A 17,575-nucleotide genomic window follows, 5' to 3' on the forward strand; every position below is an offset into this window, starting at 1 on the left:
TGGTTCTTTTCAGTGATTGTTGAGTTGTCTTTAATGTTGTGTTTTTCAGAGTTTATGTTACATTTTAAGTTGTTTAAAGCCTTAATAAATGATTAGCTTTATAACAGAGCAACGCAGTGTTTTTCATACAGGATACAATACTTTATTACAGATCACTAATACAGTACAATAGTTTACTTTTTGCATTATTGTAATGGAGAAGTTTATAACGAAAAAAAGAGCAGCTATCGAAAGTGGAAGTACATTAGAAAAAAAAGCAAAGAAAATTCGCCTATATTGCAACAGTTATCTGAACATCGGCTTTACTTGGTGTGGTGATGAAACCCAACCTTCGCCAGATTGTCTTATCTGTCACGCAAAATTGTCAAATGAAGCTATGGTGCCAAGTAAATTGAACAGGCACTTTTCGACAAAGCATGGGCACCTCTCCGACAAACCGCCGAGCTATTTCAAAAGACTCTTGGATGAGCGAAAACAACAAAGTCAGACATTCACCAAAACGTTTGAAGTTTCCACGAAATCGAAACAAGCCAGCTATCTGGTAGCAGAGATAATAGCTAAAAATTGTAAACCTCACACGGAAGCGGAGAGAGTTATTCTCCCTGCTTGCACTGCAATTGTGAAAACAATGTTTGGAACAGAGGCTGAGAAAGAAGTAAAAAAGATTCCTTTGTCAAATGATACCATTCGTAGACGTATTTGTGACATGTCCACGGATATACAAGATACTGTAATTTCTTCTGTGAAGGAAAGCAAAATCTTTACGATGCAAGTTGACGAATCAACTGATATCAGTGGGAAGGCCCAATTGTTGGCATTTATGCGGTTTGTCAATGATGGAAAAATAACTGACCAGTTTTTCTGCTGTAAAGAGCTCAAGGGAAGGACGACTGGTCAAGATATTTTTGATACTTTAAGTAAGTGTTTGGAAGAAAATGGATTAACATGGAAAGAATGTGTAGGAATTTGTACGGATGGAGCCCCATCCATGGTTGGGTCAATCAAAGGATTTGTGTCACTTTCAAAAAGGGTAAATAATGAAATAATAACAACACACTGTTTCCTTCATCGTGAAGTGCTTGTTGGGAAAACATTAGACTCGGATTTAAAGCAAGCTCTAAAACAAGTTGTAGAAATGGTTAATTACATCAAAGTTAGACCACTTAAGTCAAGATTATTTACCAAACTTTGCAAAGAAATGGAAGCAAATTATGAAAATCTTCTGCTACACACAGAGGCAAGATGGCTGTCCCGTGGAAAAGCATTATCACGAGTATATGCGCTGAAGGAAGAAATGTTAGCTTTTTTTAAACTTGAAAAACAAGAACAATTTTGTGATTTGCTTTGCGATGACATCTGGGTCTCCAAATTAGCATATTTGGTAGATATCTTTGACCATTTAAACAAGACAAACTCTAGTATGCAAGGCAAGAGTGAAAATCTCTTATCTTCAACTGACAAAATGAGAGCATTTCAAGAAAAATTAAAAGTGTGGTCAGTACGTGCAAAAGAAGGAACCTTTGGCATGTTCTCTCATTTCTCTGAAACAAATAACCGGGAAATAATCCCATTGATTATTCAGCATCTCAAATCTTTGCAAGCAAAAATAGAGAATTATTTTCCAACACTATGCTCAGAAAACTATACATGGGTCAGAAACCCATTTTTGCAGCAGGACAACCATTTTACTTTGAATCTCAAAGAAGAGGAAGAACTTATTGACATTCGCAATGACGGAAACATAAAGCTATTGTACAATGAGATGTCGCTCGATGAATTTTGGATTAAAATTCAAAATGAATTTCCTTGCATTGGAGAAAAGGCGGTTGTGATTTTACTTCAATTTTCGACTTCGTATCTATGTGAGACTGGATTTTCCGTTTTGACTAACATAAAAACAAAAAAACGAGAAAGGTTACTTGCGGTTGAAGAAGAGATGAGAGTAGCATTATCAAATGTGCGCCCAGACATTGAAAGGATTTGTGCTAAAAATCAAGCGCAAATTTCTCACTGACTTTGTTTAAAATGAACTTCATTAAATCGTTAATAATATGATACCGCAGCTGTTGTTAGTTTTGTTAAAACTCTTTTCTTTGGCTGTAGACTGTTTGCAGGGTGCCGCAAAATCTTTTGGTTATTTGCAGGGTGCCGTAAGCCAAAAAAGGTTGAGAACCACTGCCTTAGAGCTACGCCGGGAGCCCGCCTCTGATCGATATTCAGCTAAAGCTACCTCCTTACGTTGTTCAGCCCTCAACTGGGAGTCTTTGAGTGCGAACTCAGCAGCTCTCACTTCGGCTCTCGGGGCGGCCTTAGCAGCTCTCGCTTCGGCCTCAGCTCTCGCGGCAGCCTCAGCTCTTGCTTCGGCTTCGGCTTGTATCTGGAGCTCCTCTCGTCTTAGCTGCAAGTTAATTTGTGCAACTATCCGTGACGAGCTCCGAGACATCCTAGTGCTTACATTTGAGGCGCTATCCTCAGGATATATGTCAGCATCCAACATATCTGAGAACTCACTTTCTTTTTGTTCGAAGTTATTTTTTAACGAGTTAAATTCGGGATCTACCCTATCACAAAGTTCTGCCAAAATTGCAGAGTTGAAAATTTTACTCAAAAGAGCATGGAAATGCCGTAATTCCTCTTCTAAAGGAGATAAGTTAGATCGAAAAATTAACAGTTCCTGCTTGTTATTCAAAGAACCTTTGGCTACAGAAAGTTCCCCAATTTGAGTCAAAATATCCCTTCTAAGATACCGGGCCTCTCGAACTGACTTAGCCTCATCGTTACTGGGTCCCTCCCCAGAATGGCTTGCCCGACCGCAAAGAACATCATCAGGTTTAAACTCAGTCGAGTCTACGGCGGTCGAGTCCTTGTCGCCACCGAGTATAGATATATTAAATGTTGAGGCTAAATTTAACAATTAAAAAAATAAGTTACACAAACACATAAATTATTACAGTAGTTATAAAAAACTTAACTGCAAAGACCGTAAAAATACAAAAAGAATTTAAATGCACAATAGGCCTACCGTAGTTGTAGGGGTAGGCTATATGAAGTCCTACCACTTCTGGAGACTTCCAATCTAGGCTATTAAAAGTTCCACAAAACTTGCTTGGATTCGTCCACTTGAATCTTCAAGCACAGATCGATTGTCTTTAACCTTTTTTCTTGCCAATGAATGTCAATGTTGTTTTTCTTGATAACCAACAAAGAAACGTCTTTAATTTAAGCTTGAAGTTCTTCAGTACCAACTGAGAAGAAACGTCTTTATTATTTATGGTCACAACGGTAAACCATAATCTCTTCGTGGGAAAATTGTAACATAAGATTCTCGAATCCCTTCGTCTGTATGCAATGACTGAAGAAACACTCTTCTGAAAACGTCTATTCAAGAATTGTATTTCTGTAAAAATATCCTCAAGGCTGTCGAAATTGGGACGCAACACCGTACGCCACTAAAACTTGTCACTACAATACAAATTACTGAGATAAAGACGGAAATTTTATCCAGCTGGCATGCACTAAGCAAAACAGTTAATATGCGACCAACTTTTCAAGCAACAATTTTAAAATGACAAAAATAGATTGCAATATTTCAAACGCACGTAAGCAGCTTCTGTGACGTAATAATGATAAGCATTATGAAGCTATTCAAACACCTGTTGAATTTGGCTTACACCATATCTCGTAATTCAAGATTTAACGATTATGTAATGTTTCACAGGTGTGACCAGAGGTGATGCAATCTTTGCTTATTTCTAGCAACAGTCCATGACGTAAGACGTCAGGTTCAGTAGACAACGGTTCTATATGTGACGTTTGATTTAAAAGTTGTCCGTAACACTGCGAGATAACTTACTTTACATAGGGATGAAAGTTATCTTGTATTTTGGTTTGAGTCAGAGGCATTCAATCAAAACATTTCAATTTGGCAGATGAAGTGGTATATTCACCCAAGCAGGCAACGCAGGAATCGTAGCCTACACAATGAAAATATATCTGATATGATCATCGAGGCTAACATCATACATGCACTGCCTTTGTTTGCCTCAGAAATACATTATTAAAAAAGGAGGACATTTCAACATTTTTGAGTGTCCTCCGAGGACAATCCATTCTTGAAAAAAGATAGCATGTGCTAGCCTTAGGCTTAGCTTATAGCTGCGTATCACACACGCAGTGTTTCTATTGCTGGCAAATAGACCATTGATTTACTTATCGAAACTTTTGGAGAAGACGATTTTACTATAGACTCCGACTATTAAATAAGACATCCTTTAATTAAAAGTATCTAAATCAAATCCTAACGAGCCGAAGCAAACTAGCATATACAATTATACATAGCCTAACCCGCGAGAAAGTCGATAATTTTTTTGACGAGGGCATAGGCCTATAAAGCTTACTATGCTGTGCGTCGAAAACGCTCAAATTTGTTCTATGCTTGGCTTTGTCATTGTTTAAATGGTCTGTTTTTATTTATTCTTCTTCCATGTCACCAACGGAGTAAGGCAGGGAGGTGTTTTAAGTCCTTACCTGTTTTCTTTGTATATAGATGACTTATCGACTGAATTGAATTCCCTAGATGTCGGATGTAATACTGGTTCATCTCACTTGAATCACCTAATGTTTGCAGATGACTTGTGTGTATTTAGTCCAAGTGCTAAAGGTACGGTACCCAAAAACTCATTGATGTGTGTGAATCCTATGCTTCTAGACATGACATTATTTTCAACTGTAACAAAACTGTTGGATTGGTCCATCAATGTCGCAAATTTAAAGTTTTGACTTCTCCATGCATGCGGCTGTACAATACACAAATTAAATTTGTTATTAACTATAATCCACTTTTGCGCAATGTTATGTCTTCTGATTACTACTTTAATTCTACATTTTATATTCACTACAACAGTATTTTGTACGTTGTTTGATGTAGCCTGCTTGATGTTGTGTTAGTCTGATATTTTGTGTGATGACTGTTAAGAAATTTGAATTTTATGGACTTTGAGTCTGATTGCAAATAAATAATAATAATAATTATTACCGGTGTTTTTCTACCATCAGGCTACAGTTAAAAACAGTAGCCTACCATGATAAACTATTTTGAAGGCTACATTGGTTATTGGCTGATAGTGATAAGGGAAGAAAGCTCTGAAGATTTTGTTTTTGTTTCTGACCAATACAACGAAAAATAGTACGCCAAACATAGTAGAGATCAGGGATACGGTACCAGGCAAAAGTCTAGAAAAAAGTGGAAGTGACAAAACACGGACGATACTTATAACGTGCTTAATACCAAAACAGAATAATCAGTTTAAAGTATAGCACCGTCGCAACAAGGAAGCTGTTTCGGCTAAGTTGTCTTCAACAGAACAGAGTGAATCATAACTTGGGTTACCTTTCTTTTTTACATCTACTGCAGTATTTGTGTTTTGATTTGTCAAACATTTTGTTTTAATTCTGGACAACCTTGTCAGACACAAGTAAATAACTTTTTTATAGGAATGTCCCTGTCCCTAGTTTTTTTTTTTTTTTTTTTTTTATAACATAATATTGACAATGCATTTCAGGACTGCTCTCTATTCAGCGGCACCTAGTGAATAGAATAATTCTCCGGCAACAACGCTTCAACAATCGAAAACTTCACTCTGCCAATCTCGGTTACCGGCAGTGGCGTAGCTAGGGAATGTGCCGCCCGGGGCGGATTCAGATTTTGCCGCCCCTTCAAGAAAAAGCATGTGAAAATGAAATTTTTTTAATTGACTTAAAGTGGAATTATTGTATGTTTTGAACCAGTAGCGTAGCCAGTAATTTTGAAAAGGGGGGGTTTAAGGGCCGGCGGCCGAAGCCCGTCGGCGTCCTCGCCATAAACGACACCCAGCGCTGGGGGGCTTCCCCGAGAAAATTTTGAAAAATTACTTTGGATTTGGTGCATTCTGAGAGCATTTTCAACAAAAATGTGGGTATAAATCCCCTGGTATAAATATTCCTGTAAAATGGTGCTGTCCGGTGGCATAGCAAAAGGATAAGATCATGTTTTCTTGGGAATTTTTCGGTAACTTAATAAAGCTAAGTCTCTATGTTTTCTTGTTGCTAATTCCTGGCTGAGATATTTAAATGTTTGGTATTGGCAAAAACTCGCTCTTTTAATGGAGTTTCGTTTAAAATTAGGCAAACTTTGTTTTAGAGCAGGGGTGGGGAACCTTTTTAGTATTGCGGGCCACATAAAATGAGAAATAACACAGGCGGGCCACTAAAATTTCGAAATTTTATTTACAGATAAAAAATGCAGCGAAGTAGACAATGATTTATTTCACTTTCACAGCTAGTGGGATGGCTGAAAGTTTTTATTTTTGGTGAGTCGTGTGATGTCTGCTGACACGGAAGATGTTGCAACTCTTAACTACATCTCCACGTTTTTATCAGTCAGTCTGGAGCGAAGCCGACTTTTTGTTAGATTCAATTTGGAAAAAAAACTGCTCGCAACGGTAGGTGCTTCCAAACAGAGACACATATTTCAAAGCATGTTTCCGCATGACTGGAAAATCATCAGCATTTATGTAGCGTTGATAAAAGTTGAGCATTGGAATGTTTTGGTACATCGCTTTCAGCGTACCGTCACTCTGGAGCTCTACTATTTCATGTTGGAAGTTACTAGGAACATCAGTTGCAACCACATTGAAAGGAGAGGCAAAAATATCTAACTCCATTTCTTTACTCTTTATGTCCAAAAATCTTGCATTAAATGTCTCCATAAGATTGACACATACATAGGCAATGGGTAGCCTATATTTGGCTGTTGTAGAAAGCTTTTGCTCTTGCAAGGTAGGAAAATGTGCGGTGTTATTGTTTTCAAGTTGTACTTTCCACAGGTAATTTAGCTTCAAATGATTTCACTTTTGCAAAAGAAAAAAAAAAAATTTTTTACGAAATTTTGACGCGGGCCACATAGAACAGTTACGCGGGCCGCATTCGGCCCGCGGGCCGCAGGTTCCCCACCCCTGTTTTAGAGACATAGAGACTGAAAGCATCATTCTCAATATCGTGACGTCACATGCGTGCCAAAGGGGGGTTGTAACCCCCAAACCCCTTCTCCGCCTTGGCTACGCCACTGTTTTGAACGTTGTCATTCAGTTTGCTTTTATTTTCCGTGTACTTTTGCATTATCAACAAAAAAAATAAAACTTCCTGTCTGAAAGTGCCGCCCCCCAGACGTGCCGCCCGGGGCGGTCCGCCCCCCCGCCCCCCTAGCTACGCCACTGGTTACCGGACCTGTGTCAGGAGCCTCTACAAGTATGCGAAACTACCAGGAATAACCAATCAAGGTTTGGATCTGTACAGTCCGAGGATAAAGATTCAAAACCAACCATTAGTTTTGCCTTGAGCCTTGGAGACGAGGAAAGAACATAACAGTATCTACCATGGGTCACGGAATTAGAAGGATTGGAGTGTCCGCTTTTTCCGCTTTTAGGATATTTCACCAGTAGTCCAAGTTCTATCATTCCATTGCTTGTGATTCATGCACAGCCAGATACAGTGGTTTAGGCTATTCAAGTGCTTGCATGCAATGTACAGCCAGGCAGTAGAGTAGTTTTTTTACATTATCTTAAGAAATATATTTTAGTAGATGTGCAATGAAGCTATGTTTTTATTTTAACCAAGTTTAGCTGGACACTGAGGGGTTAAGGTCTTCATTTAGGTTGCTACATTTGCATATGATTTTGTCCTGCTAAGTAATGATATAGGCTAGGCAATAAAATTATTTCTTCCAAAACTAGTGTAACTTAGGCCTACTTTGTGATTTAAAAATGCTATATGGCTGCTCAGCACTAAATTGGTTATGAAACTCCAAAATTTAATGATAATGAACTTCAATGATATACGGTAGGCAATGAAGTTATTTGTTTATTCCAGAACTAGTATAAGTAACTTAGGCTTACTTTGTGATTCAAAAATGCCATATTGCTGCTCAGCATTGAATTGTAAAATTGGTTATGGAACTTCAAAAATTCCTTCTGGGGTTTCAATTCATAGGTAGGCTATCCGATAAACAATCCAGGTTTGTTGAAGTTGTGGTTGAAGAATATCAGTCGTGAGAATTTTACTCCTACCAAAAGTAGTCGCATATGTTCGTTGCATTTTCTACCAAGTGATTTCATTTCAACCAGTGTAGATAAAAATGTTACAAGACAGAAAAAACGTAAGAAGAAGTTGGTTCGCAAAATACTAAAACCTTGTGCCATTCCAACTGTGTTTGAAAATCTTCCTAAATACATTGTGTCTTCTCCATCAACTTCAAGATCAGGGAATGCTACCTCTACATCTAGACTTAATATAATAGAGCAACGTTGCATACAATCTATTGCTGAAATGTTTGAGAAGGATCGTGTCTATACCTTAAGTGAGATTGAAGCAGGACTCAACAAAGAGAAAACACCTAAAGGTTAGCTTAAGCATTTTATCATTTTAGGTTTATCAAAATGGACCCTTGTCAGGGCAATGACATATTAATTCTGATATTTTGTTCAAACTCAAAATTGGTTTTTGATGCAGTGGTAAAAGGAGGTGGCAATACTTATGGTGCCGTGCATATAAGCCTCATTGGTTACATATCGATTAGTTTAAAAATTGTTCAACACATCATTGGCGGCACTTTACTATAACTCGGCAAAAATACTTGTAGCCTATATTGTTGGCTTAAATTTTACATTTGATTGTGCCTTTTAGGATTTCATGTCTGGTTGGAAGATAACATTCTCTATGTATGCTACATTCAATTAAATGATGTTTTGATGCCATCTATTTCTGCAGCTGTCATGATAGAGGAAAATATGCAATTGAAAGTTTTTGTTGATAGCAATCCAATCAGATCCAAAGATTTTAAGCACTTACTGACAAACGGAAGAATTGAAACATTATCTCAATTGATCAATATGATGTCTTTAGTTAAAAGCTGGCTTCAAAGTCCTGAAAACATTTCATGGTTTCACATCTGTACAGACAGCTTACAAAAATGTATTGAATCCACGTACGATGACAATATGATTGGAAAATTAAAATTCATTTTAGAACAGCTTGACTTGAGCCAGAAACAACCACAGGGCCGTCGCTTTTCTCCAAGTTTAATGGTTTCTGCTTATGCCATACAAAGTTATGGTTCAAGAGCATATGAAGAAATGCGAAATCAAAATTTACTGATTTATCCATCTCAACGAAGGCTTAGGCAAATCACTCAATCCTTGGAAAGTCCTCAGAAGAACAAGAATGACTATTTGCGCTTGCGTATTAGTTCTCTGCCACAGTATGAAAAACATGTTTCTCTTGTCATAGATGAAATTTATGTAGCCAAAAGAGTTGAACTGGCCAGATCATCTGGACAAGTAATTGGTCTTACAACTGACCAAGAAGTCGCATCCACTGTACTTTGCTTTATGATTGCATCTGTTGCGGGAAAGAATAGAGATGTAGTAGCCATGTATCCAATCAAAAGGCTTACTGCAGCAAGACTTGAATTTGCTGCAAAGGAGGTTCTAGTTCGACTTGAAGAAATTGGATTCAATGTTGTAGGTAGGCTATGTCTGCAACTATTAGCTTGTGACTACATAATGTATGTAATATTACATTATAATTAAGAACTAAATCTGGTCAAAATATAAAGTAGGCTATTGACTAGAACTGTTTAAAGCATGCAAACACTGTTTGTATGTTTATTTTTACAAATTGTGTATTATATTTTTTGTATTCAGTGTAATCAGAGATGTACGTATGCGCTGCAAATTCTACGCCGCATACTTGCGGCGTATACTTTTTGTTTGCGCTAACGCTTGCGGCCACATTTTTTTGGATAGTTTGCGCTTGAGGATGCGCCGTAAAGTTTTCGCGGTTTTTTAGCGCATAGCGTCAACGCATACTTTTTAATGTCTTAGTTGTTGTTTGCAATTTTTTTTGCCAAACTGCGAAATGTTGACGTCTTGCAATTGCCCATTGTTCTAGTGTTGTGTCACAGTGTCATCTATTGTTCAGTCAGCTGGAGTTTGTTTGTATATCGCACTACTGCCTTTGACGCTAGAGTCCCACGTGGAGACTGAAGTCTTGCAGAAAAAAAGAAAGAATTAGTTAAAACAACTTAGCCCTACTGCGAAATTACTTAGTAAATTACGGATCAGAACAGGAATGTAATGTAAGCAAGCAAGTAGGTAGGTTGGTAATGTCGCTCCATGTAAAAAATGTAAACAATGACTTGGCTTCATAGTGTGAAGTTTTTTTAGTCAAGCAGTGTTGAAGGCGTTTGTAAGCAATTGTGAGCACTTTAATTAGTTAAGTCTTGCATTTTGGGGCAAATCAGAAACTTCTCAGGCAATGAGCACTCATTGAGCAGTGCAGCCTATGTATCTAAACAAACTCAAATATTTGGTCTCCGACCGTGATTACTTGCATGATGTTGTACTCTGTATGTTATATGTAGTACATTACTTTGCCTTTGCCGGTTATTCTTGTTGTAGACTATGTAGCGTAGTAATGTGTAGGCCTACATACAGTAGGCTATCAAGCTAAGGTAATTTTTACTTGACAATTTATACAGTCTGTTGCGTAAGTATGTAATTATATATGTTTTGTAACTTGATGAGCAGTTTAGCAAAACATGCATCCAGGGGCCAATTGTGAGAGGCTTTTGAGTAGCCTACTGCCAATAACACTAGTAATGCTAACTATCCCTGAATGCTAATAACAAAGAGTTGTGCAGTTCAGAATCTAAACTTGCTTGTGTCTGGCAGTTTTGTCTTCCATTAACCCACTTTTTAAAAATCTTATCAGAAAAAAGAATAGAGCTTACTTAGAGAATTATGGCATTAAAAGCAACATTAGTCTCATTCAAACGGAATCATTTTAAAAATAGTGTTTTTTATAATGGATTTTTAGGGAGCGACAGTTAGTATATTACTAGGAGCGACAGTTAGTATAATACTAGAATTTTCTTGATGGGCATATGCTACAGTTTCTTACACTACACTATTGTATTCAGGGAATAACTTACGGTAATACTCATCTACAAGTGAAATGGAGCATGATAATACAAATCCATGGCCCTACATGAAAAAGTATTTTAAGCTCTCTTCTTCGAAAGGCAAAAACTTATATTTTCAATGCCAGATGTGCCTTCAGGCCAAAAAGATAATTTCTTGTAACGAGAAATCGCGAAATGGCTTGAAAAGTGTGTTGTTTCGAGTGCTTTATACCATGTGAATATTTGGCACCTAGCAAACAAAATGAGTTTGCGCTAGAGTATGCGCTAACGCTGACGCCGCCAACTTTTTTTACAAGTTGCGTTGACGCATGCGGCGTATAGTTTTTCGAACGTTTGCGTTTGCGCTGACGGCGTCAATATTTTTTGTATGCGCGTACATCACTGAGTGTAATATATTATACGCTCTGACCCTTGTTGGCTACTATTTATTAATTTGAGTAACCAATGGAGCTCGTTGACAAGCCTAATAGGCTATTTGATGATTTTAAAAAATACATTACTAAAATAGTATTTTCATGTGCACTTTTCAGCTATTGTAACTGACAATCTTGCTGTAAATCGAAGGTTTATGGTAAATTTGAGTGGGACGAAACATCTTGAACCAGTTATTGCAAATCCAGCCAATCCTGAAAAAAATCTACATTTACTGTTTGACAGCACGCACAACCTTAAAAACGTTTATAACATTTGGCAACGGAAGGAGGTGCATAAGTTCCCATGTGGTGACAACTTAAATGACATAGAAGTTGCAGATTTCAGGTAAAAACACCTCTGATTTGTTATCTTTTAAAAACAAGGCTAGGAAGTTATTTCCTGTTTGCACTTGTGACCTACGTGTAGACAATTTTGAAAGCAACAAAGACACTATTTAGGCTACCACAACTTCAATGAAGGCATATTAGGCTACTTTTTCAGACATTTGGAAGAGCTACATGCAATGGAAGATAAAAAGACGTTGAAAATGGCGTATAAGCTCAGTACAAAAGTTATATTTCCCTCATCAATGGAAAAAATGTCCGTGAAACTTGCATTATCTGTTTTCTGCGAAAGCACAAGGATGCATTGAATTTGTAAGTGTATGAAATATCTGGATGATAGATAAACATCTCATTAAAAATAGGATATTTGTAAACTGAAATGTATAATCATCTATTCTAGTTACATCAATCAACATAACAAAGAATGGCATGGAACAGCACACTTCATTACTCTTATTTTACGATATTGGAATGTTGTAAATGTGAAAACTACCACTGCAGGTATGTTATAAAATGATTTATGACTACTTTGTAAAACTGTAATCGCTAAAGCAGTATTGCAATAACGTGGCATTATGCCTTGGTACAAATATTACTGCATGTTTTAAGTGTCACAAATTGTGCAAAAAGTATAGTTTAGCCTATGGCCATTGTTACGACATTTTTAACTTTGTAAAATATACTTTGGTTTAGAAATACAAAAGCGAGATAAAACTAAAGAGCCACTTCGGTCAACCGATGGTGAACAACTGCAATTTTTGGAAAAGTTTGTACATTTTCTTACAGCTTGAAAAAGTATGGCACAATCTGACCAGTTTGGACTGACTTCTCCTACATTCGCTGCATTGACACATAGGCCTACATCCAAAAGTCTTATCAAACTTTCACGATATTGTTTATGTGAGCTAGGGTTCCACTATGTCTTGCTTTCAAAGTTTTTGTCAGATTGTTTAGAGGGTTGCTTTGGCCGTTATCGGCAGATGAACGGGGGAAATTATTTTCTTTCTTGCCGACAACTCTTCGAAAATGAAAGAAAAGTGAGAGTAATTTCTTTGTTAAAATTTTCGAAATGTTCTCTTGCAGAAATGAATGAAATGAAAAGTAGTGCTACTGAGATTGCTGAATGCTGATGTTAGTGAAATAACTTCATCCGTGTCGCAGCACATAAAATCGTCATCCACACTTTCCGTTGCCGATGCCAATGTGTTGTATTATGTCACCGGAGCCCTAATTCGATCTGTTCTCAACCGCTTCATGTGTAAAGACTGTTGTATGCTGTTGCTTGAGTTTGGCGATGAGCAGGAAAAGCTGCCACTTCTGGTTTCTGATGGTAATATTCCGAGTGATGCGCAAGTTTTTTTGAATTCTATCAACAGGGGTGGCCTCCTGAAGCCCAGTGCTGTTGCATTTTCCATTGGTTTGAAGTGTTGGCATGTCTATTCTACTATTTTCTCGACTCCTCACTTGAAACATTGCTTTCTTTCTTATGCTAATCATAGAACCTGTTTTATGCATGTTGTTTTACAGCTACTTGCTAAGGATTGTGATGCTGGCAAAATCTCTACGGATTGCCTTACATGTGAATCCGGGCACTGCTCAGTCAGTGATTTAATTGCTCGTTTCTTCAACTGTATGTCGAAAAATCTTGTTTCTGACATGTCTGCCATTGACCGTAAGTCATCCGACACGATGAAACGAATGAAACTTACCGGACAGTTCCAAAAGTAAATTCCAAAATTTTCAAAGTGTGTTAACATATTTTGTAATTGTGTAAAAATATTCATACAAGCAGCTTTTTTCGCAAATATATTATCAGACGTGACACTAGAAACTTGCTTGCAAGTCTATTATTCAGATTTTGCTTGATTTCTCCATGGCTAAATTCCAGCTTTGGCACTTCTTACCTAAGCTTAACAGTAAATTTTATTAGAATAAAAGTATCTTGCTTTTGTTTATTGCTACTGTTCACTGGTGTTTTCATTCGTCATATCTCAAAAGTTTAACTGTTGCTTTGTTTCGGTGACTCGTTTCACATATGATCAGCGCCGGATTAACTATAGTAGCAGATGTAGCAGCTGCTACGGGCCCCGCGCTTCACAAGGCCCCGCGCTTGGTGAGCAAAATTTTTTTTTGCAAAAAAATATCGAACATGGCAATTAATTTTTGGCCTGCAAACTGGAATGGCATAGGAGAACATTATAATTGTAGGATTATAAATTACTAGTCCCAACGTCTTGTCCTTTCCTAATTATTTTAAACTTAAAAAACCGGTAATTTCCGCTGTAGGCAACTGCCTGTTCGAATGCCACTAGCCCACAATGCTAGTCCTAGTTGTTTGAAGGAATATTCGAGAAAATGGCAACTTCGCGCATTGTGTTTTCACAGGGAAGAGTTTAATCCACAAGAGCTGATGCCATTAAGGTTATTAAAGAACGTTTTCCTTTCATAAAGGAGGCACTGGAGAAACTTGCAAATGACCAAGAGCAAAAGGCAGAATGTCGACAGCAGGCTAATGGAGTTGCTCGAAACTGGAATCTTGGTGTTTTTTTTGGAATAGCTTACTCGATTGCTTCCAGGCAACTCAAGCCTCTCTTCAAACAAATCAGCAAAATCTCAATATTGCTTCAGCGTTGTGTGCCTCTTTGGCAGGATCTCTACAGACTTTCAGAGAACAATTTGCTAAGTTTGAGTCAGAGGCACAGAAGCTGACTCAAGTGCCGGATTACCGACCAACAAGCACAAGAAGAATTGTCCGAAATCGAAGGCGCGATGAGGATGTAGGCAGCGACCGTTCAGTTCCAGATGCAATGGATAATCAATAACCTAAAGACAGATTCCGGGTGGAAGTTTTCCTTGCAGTATTGGACAGCCTACAATCTGCGCTGGAGCAACGTCGCAAGGCATACACCTAATTGAACATACGGTTTCGTTTTTTGCGAAATCTGCATGACCTAACACCTGCGCAGATCCAAAAACGTCTGACAGACTTTTAGAAGCATATTCCCAGGATTTGGAAGATGGATTGAAAGATGAACTACCTCAGTTTTCAGAATTCGTAAAGCACATTGCTATTGATTGCTCCTCTACAGAACTCAACTATTTCACTTTGATTAAAGAAAACAATATTGACACCACGTTTCCTAACATTGACAATTTGTTGCGCATTTATCCATGTATGATGATAACTAATTGTACTGGAGAGAGATCATTTTTAAAATTGAAGTTGATTAAAAACTATCTGCGAAACACGATGGGGCAAAAGCGGCTACACTTATATGTAACTCTTTTGAGTATTGAAAATGACTTTCTGAAGTCATTGAACTCAACTGAAGCCAAATTTGCAGAGATCAAAATGCGTCGAAAAGACCTTTGAATGATATTGTTAAAGTTTTATATTTCTCCTTGCAAATAAAACATTACATTAGACTTTTGTTATTTTTGTTGTTGTAGAATGTAGATCAAATCTATAAAATATTCAATTACTTTCCGGGTATTATCTGTACATCAAGTCAAATCAATCTGCTACAGGCCCCGCACTTGGTTAATCCGGCACTGCATATGATGGGACGTTCATTGTTTACTTTCATTTAGTCTATTCTTTTCGAAACAGCAAATAAACGGTCAAACTGTGCAACCGTGTCGTTCGTTGTTGCTTCTAGCGTATCCATATGCTTATGAATTTTGATGCATTTAATTAACAGGCTAACAATGAAAGGAAAATAAACATTTTCTGTCATGACACTCTTTTATGTGGTTCCAGCTGTCTACTGCAGTGCATCTGTATTTATACTGTAGATCAAATGTGAAATAAAAATCTGGTATTATTACAGTTTTTGCACTTTTTTGAAATTGCTTACATCGTTGACTATATATTGTGACGTCACATTGCAATGCATCCTTTATGACGTCACGTAATGACTGACGCAAGAGAGAGAGAGAGAAACCTTTTATTTCGTCTGTTGCGACAATAGTACGGTACAATTATAAACAATACGAATAAAATAGTACCATAGCTATCTAAATACCACAACAGACAGGAAGCAGCGAAAGACTATATCAGTCATCGAGTCAGCTGCTTCCCAGTTCTTAATGTGACAAATGTCAAGCATCGGCAAATTACGTTGAAACAAGATAGGCTGATGTTCAGTAATATTAATGAAAGAAAAAAAAATCATGTGCTGCTGCGATCCTTAAGTGAAGTCCTGTGGTTTTATTCAAATATAAAGTTTATTCCGGGTGATTAAAAATAGGAAAAACTTTTGAAATCAATAAACTCTTGTAGCAAGGGCGTTTAAACTTCAGTGCAACCAAGAAAAGTTCAAGCCAATAAATAGTTCAAGGCTACGAGTAAAAAAATTTTCAGTAACAGTATTACAATACAAAAATAATCACAATTTAAAAAAAAGGTATAGCCTAGGCCTATTGTTCTGTCATAAAAGAAATGGCTGAGTGACTCTCAGTGGTACCTGTTAGGCTGCATGAAACTAGCGCAATGTGACCATATAATTTGACAAACAAATTGAATAGAATGTAAATGAGAAATAATTGAGTGTAACCGAATAAGACAATAGGTCAATAATGTTTTCTTCAGACGAAATTTAACAAAAATCAAATCCAGACGACGTATCATTACAAAGTTTGAGCCCAAAATAACAATTTATGACAATTTTTGTCACTTTTCCACTGACATAAAGCAACAAAATTTAAATTCAATTAAAAAAATCAAACACTTCGCATTGAAATAAAAGCATTTTTGTCGATTTAGGCTAAGGGAACGTTCAAATATTACGCAACGCTTTTTTTCCGAATTTTTGACCCCCCCCCTCCCCCATGCAACGCCAACGCAACGCATTTTTCAATCCCCCCCTCCCCCATGCAACGCCCCTTCACTACGAATTCAGCACAAAAAACCACCACTCCGCACTCGAAAGCGTTACGCAACGCTTTGCCCGAACCCCCTCCCCCCCGATGCGACGCCAACGCAACGCCCCGCATAAACCCCCCCCCCCCCCTCCCCCTCGAAGGCGCTACGCAAGACAACTCTGAATTTCAGGGTTTGAATATTGTAACAATTTTAAAATCTTAAATGATTTTAAACACCGGTGGTTAGCCGAGGTTACGAACGCAAAAGTTGCACCACTCCTGTAAAGCCGCGTTTAAACACTCTAATCCTTCTAATTCAGTGATCCATGTATCTACCCAGGGAAATAACCTTTTTCGCAAATTTTTGTCTTCTCTGTGTTGTTGCGAGTTCCCGCGGAAATTTGTAGCTTGTAGGCTATTCAAGTAAAATTGTCTGTAATCTGTATAGTAGCATCTTTCAGTAGGCTGCATCAGGCACACTTCTTTCTCTCCATCTACTGATGTGATAAATTTGAGAAAACGTCACAAAAAACAAAGACGTTCTAGTAAATAACTTGCTCAGTATTATTTCTCAGTATTATTTCTGATTATTTCTCACGTTCTAGTAACTTTGACTTAATGTTGAAATAAAAACAAGAGTAAATGTGAGTAGGCTATAACAAATTACATCAAGACAAAAAGTTATTAGGTTAATTACGTGTGTCTATTGCAGCGATATATCACTTGGATGGCAAGCCTTCGGAAGAGCAAGTTCGATATTTAAGCGTGTCTATTGCAGCGAAGAATATCACTTGGATGGCAAGCCTTCGGAAGAGCAAGTTCGATATTTAAGTCAAAACTGCCTCTTTCTCTCAAGAAACAAGTCTACGGTCAATGCATCCTTCCAACCGCTACATATGGTGCAGAAACTTGGAACCTTACAAAGAAATTAACATTT

General features: G+C 37.6%; 1 protein-coding gene across 1 annotated transcript; it reads left to right on the top strand.

Moving 5' to 3' along the window:
• The first annotated feature begins 193 nt into the window (after positions 1-193).
• On the top strand, positions 194-2,014 carry LOC145780205 (zinc finger BED domain-containing protein 5-like). Its single transcript, XM_082591910.1, has one exon. The coding sequence runs from the start codon at positions 194-196 to the stop codon at positions 2,012-2,014; it is 1,821 nt and encodes a 606-aa protein (XP_082448036.1).
• Positions 2,015-17,575: the final 15,561 nt, after the last annotated feature.

Source organism: Aplidium turbinatum, chromosome 11 (assembly GCF_918807975.1).
Source record: "Aplidium turbinatum chromosome 11, kaAplTurb1.1, whole genome shotgun sequence".
Classification (NCBI taxonomy): Eukaryota; Metazoa; Chordata; class Ascidiacea; order Aplousobranchia; family Polyclinidae; genus Aplidium; species Aplidium turbinatum.

Coding starts and splice junctions, on each gene's coding strand:
- LOC145780205 (XM_082591910.1), top strand. CDS start 194: ATGGAGAAGTTTATAACGAAAAAAAGAGCAGCTATCGAAAGTGGAAGT.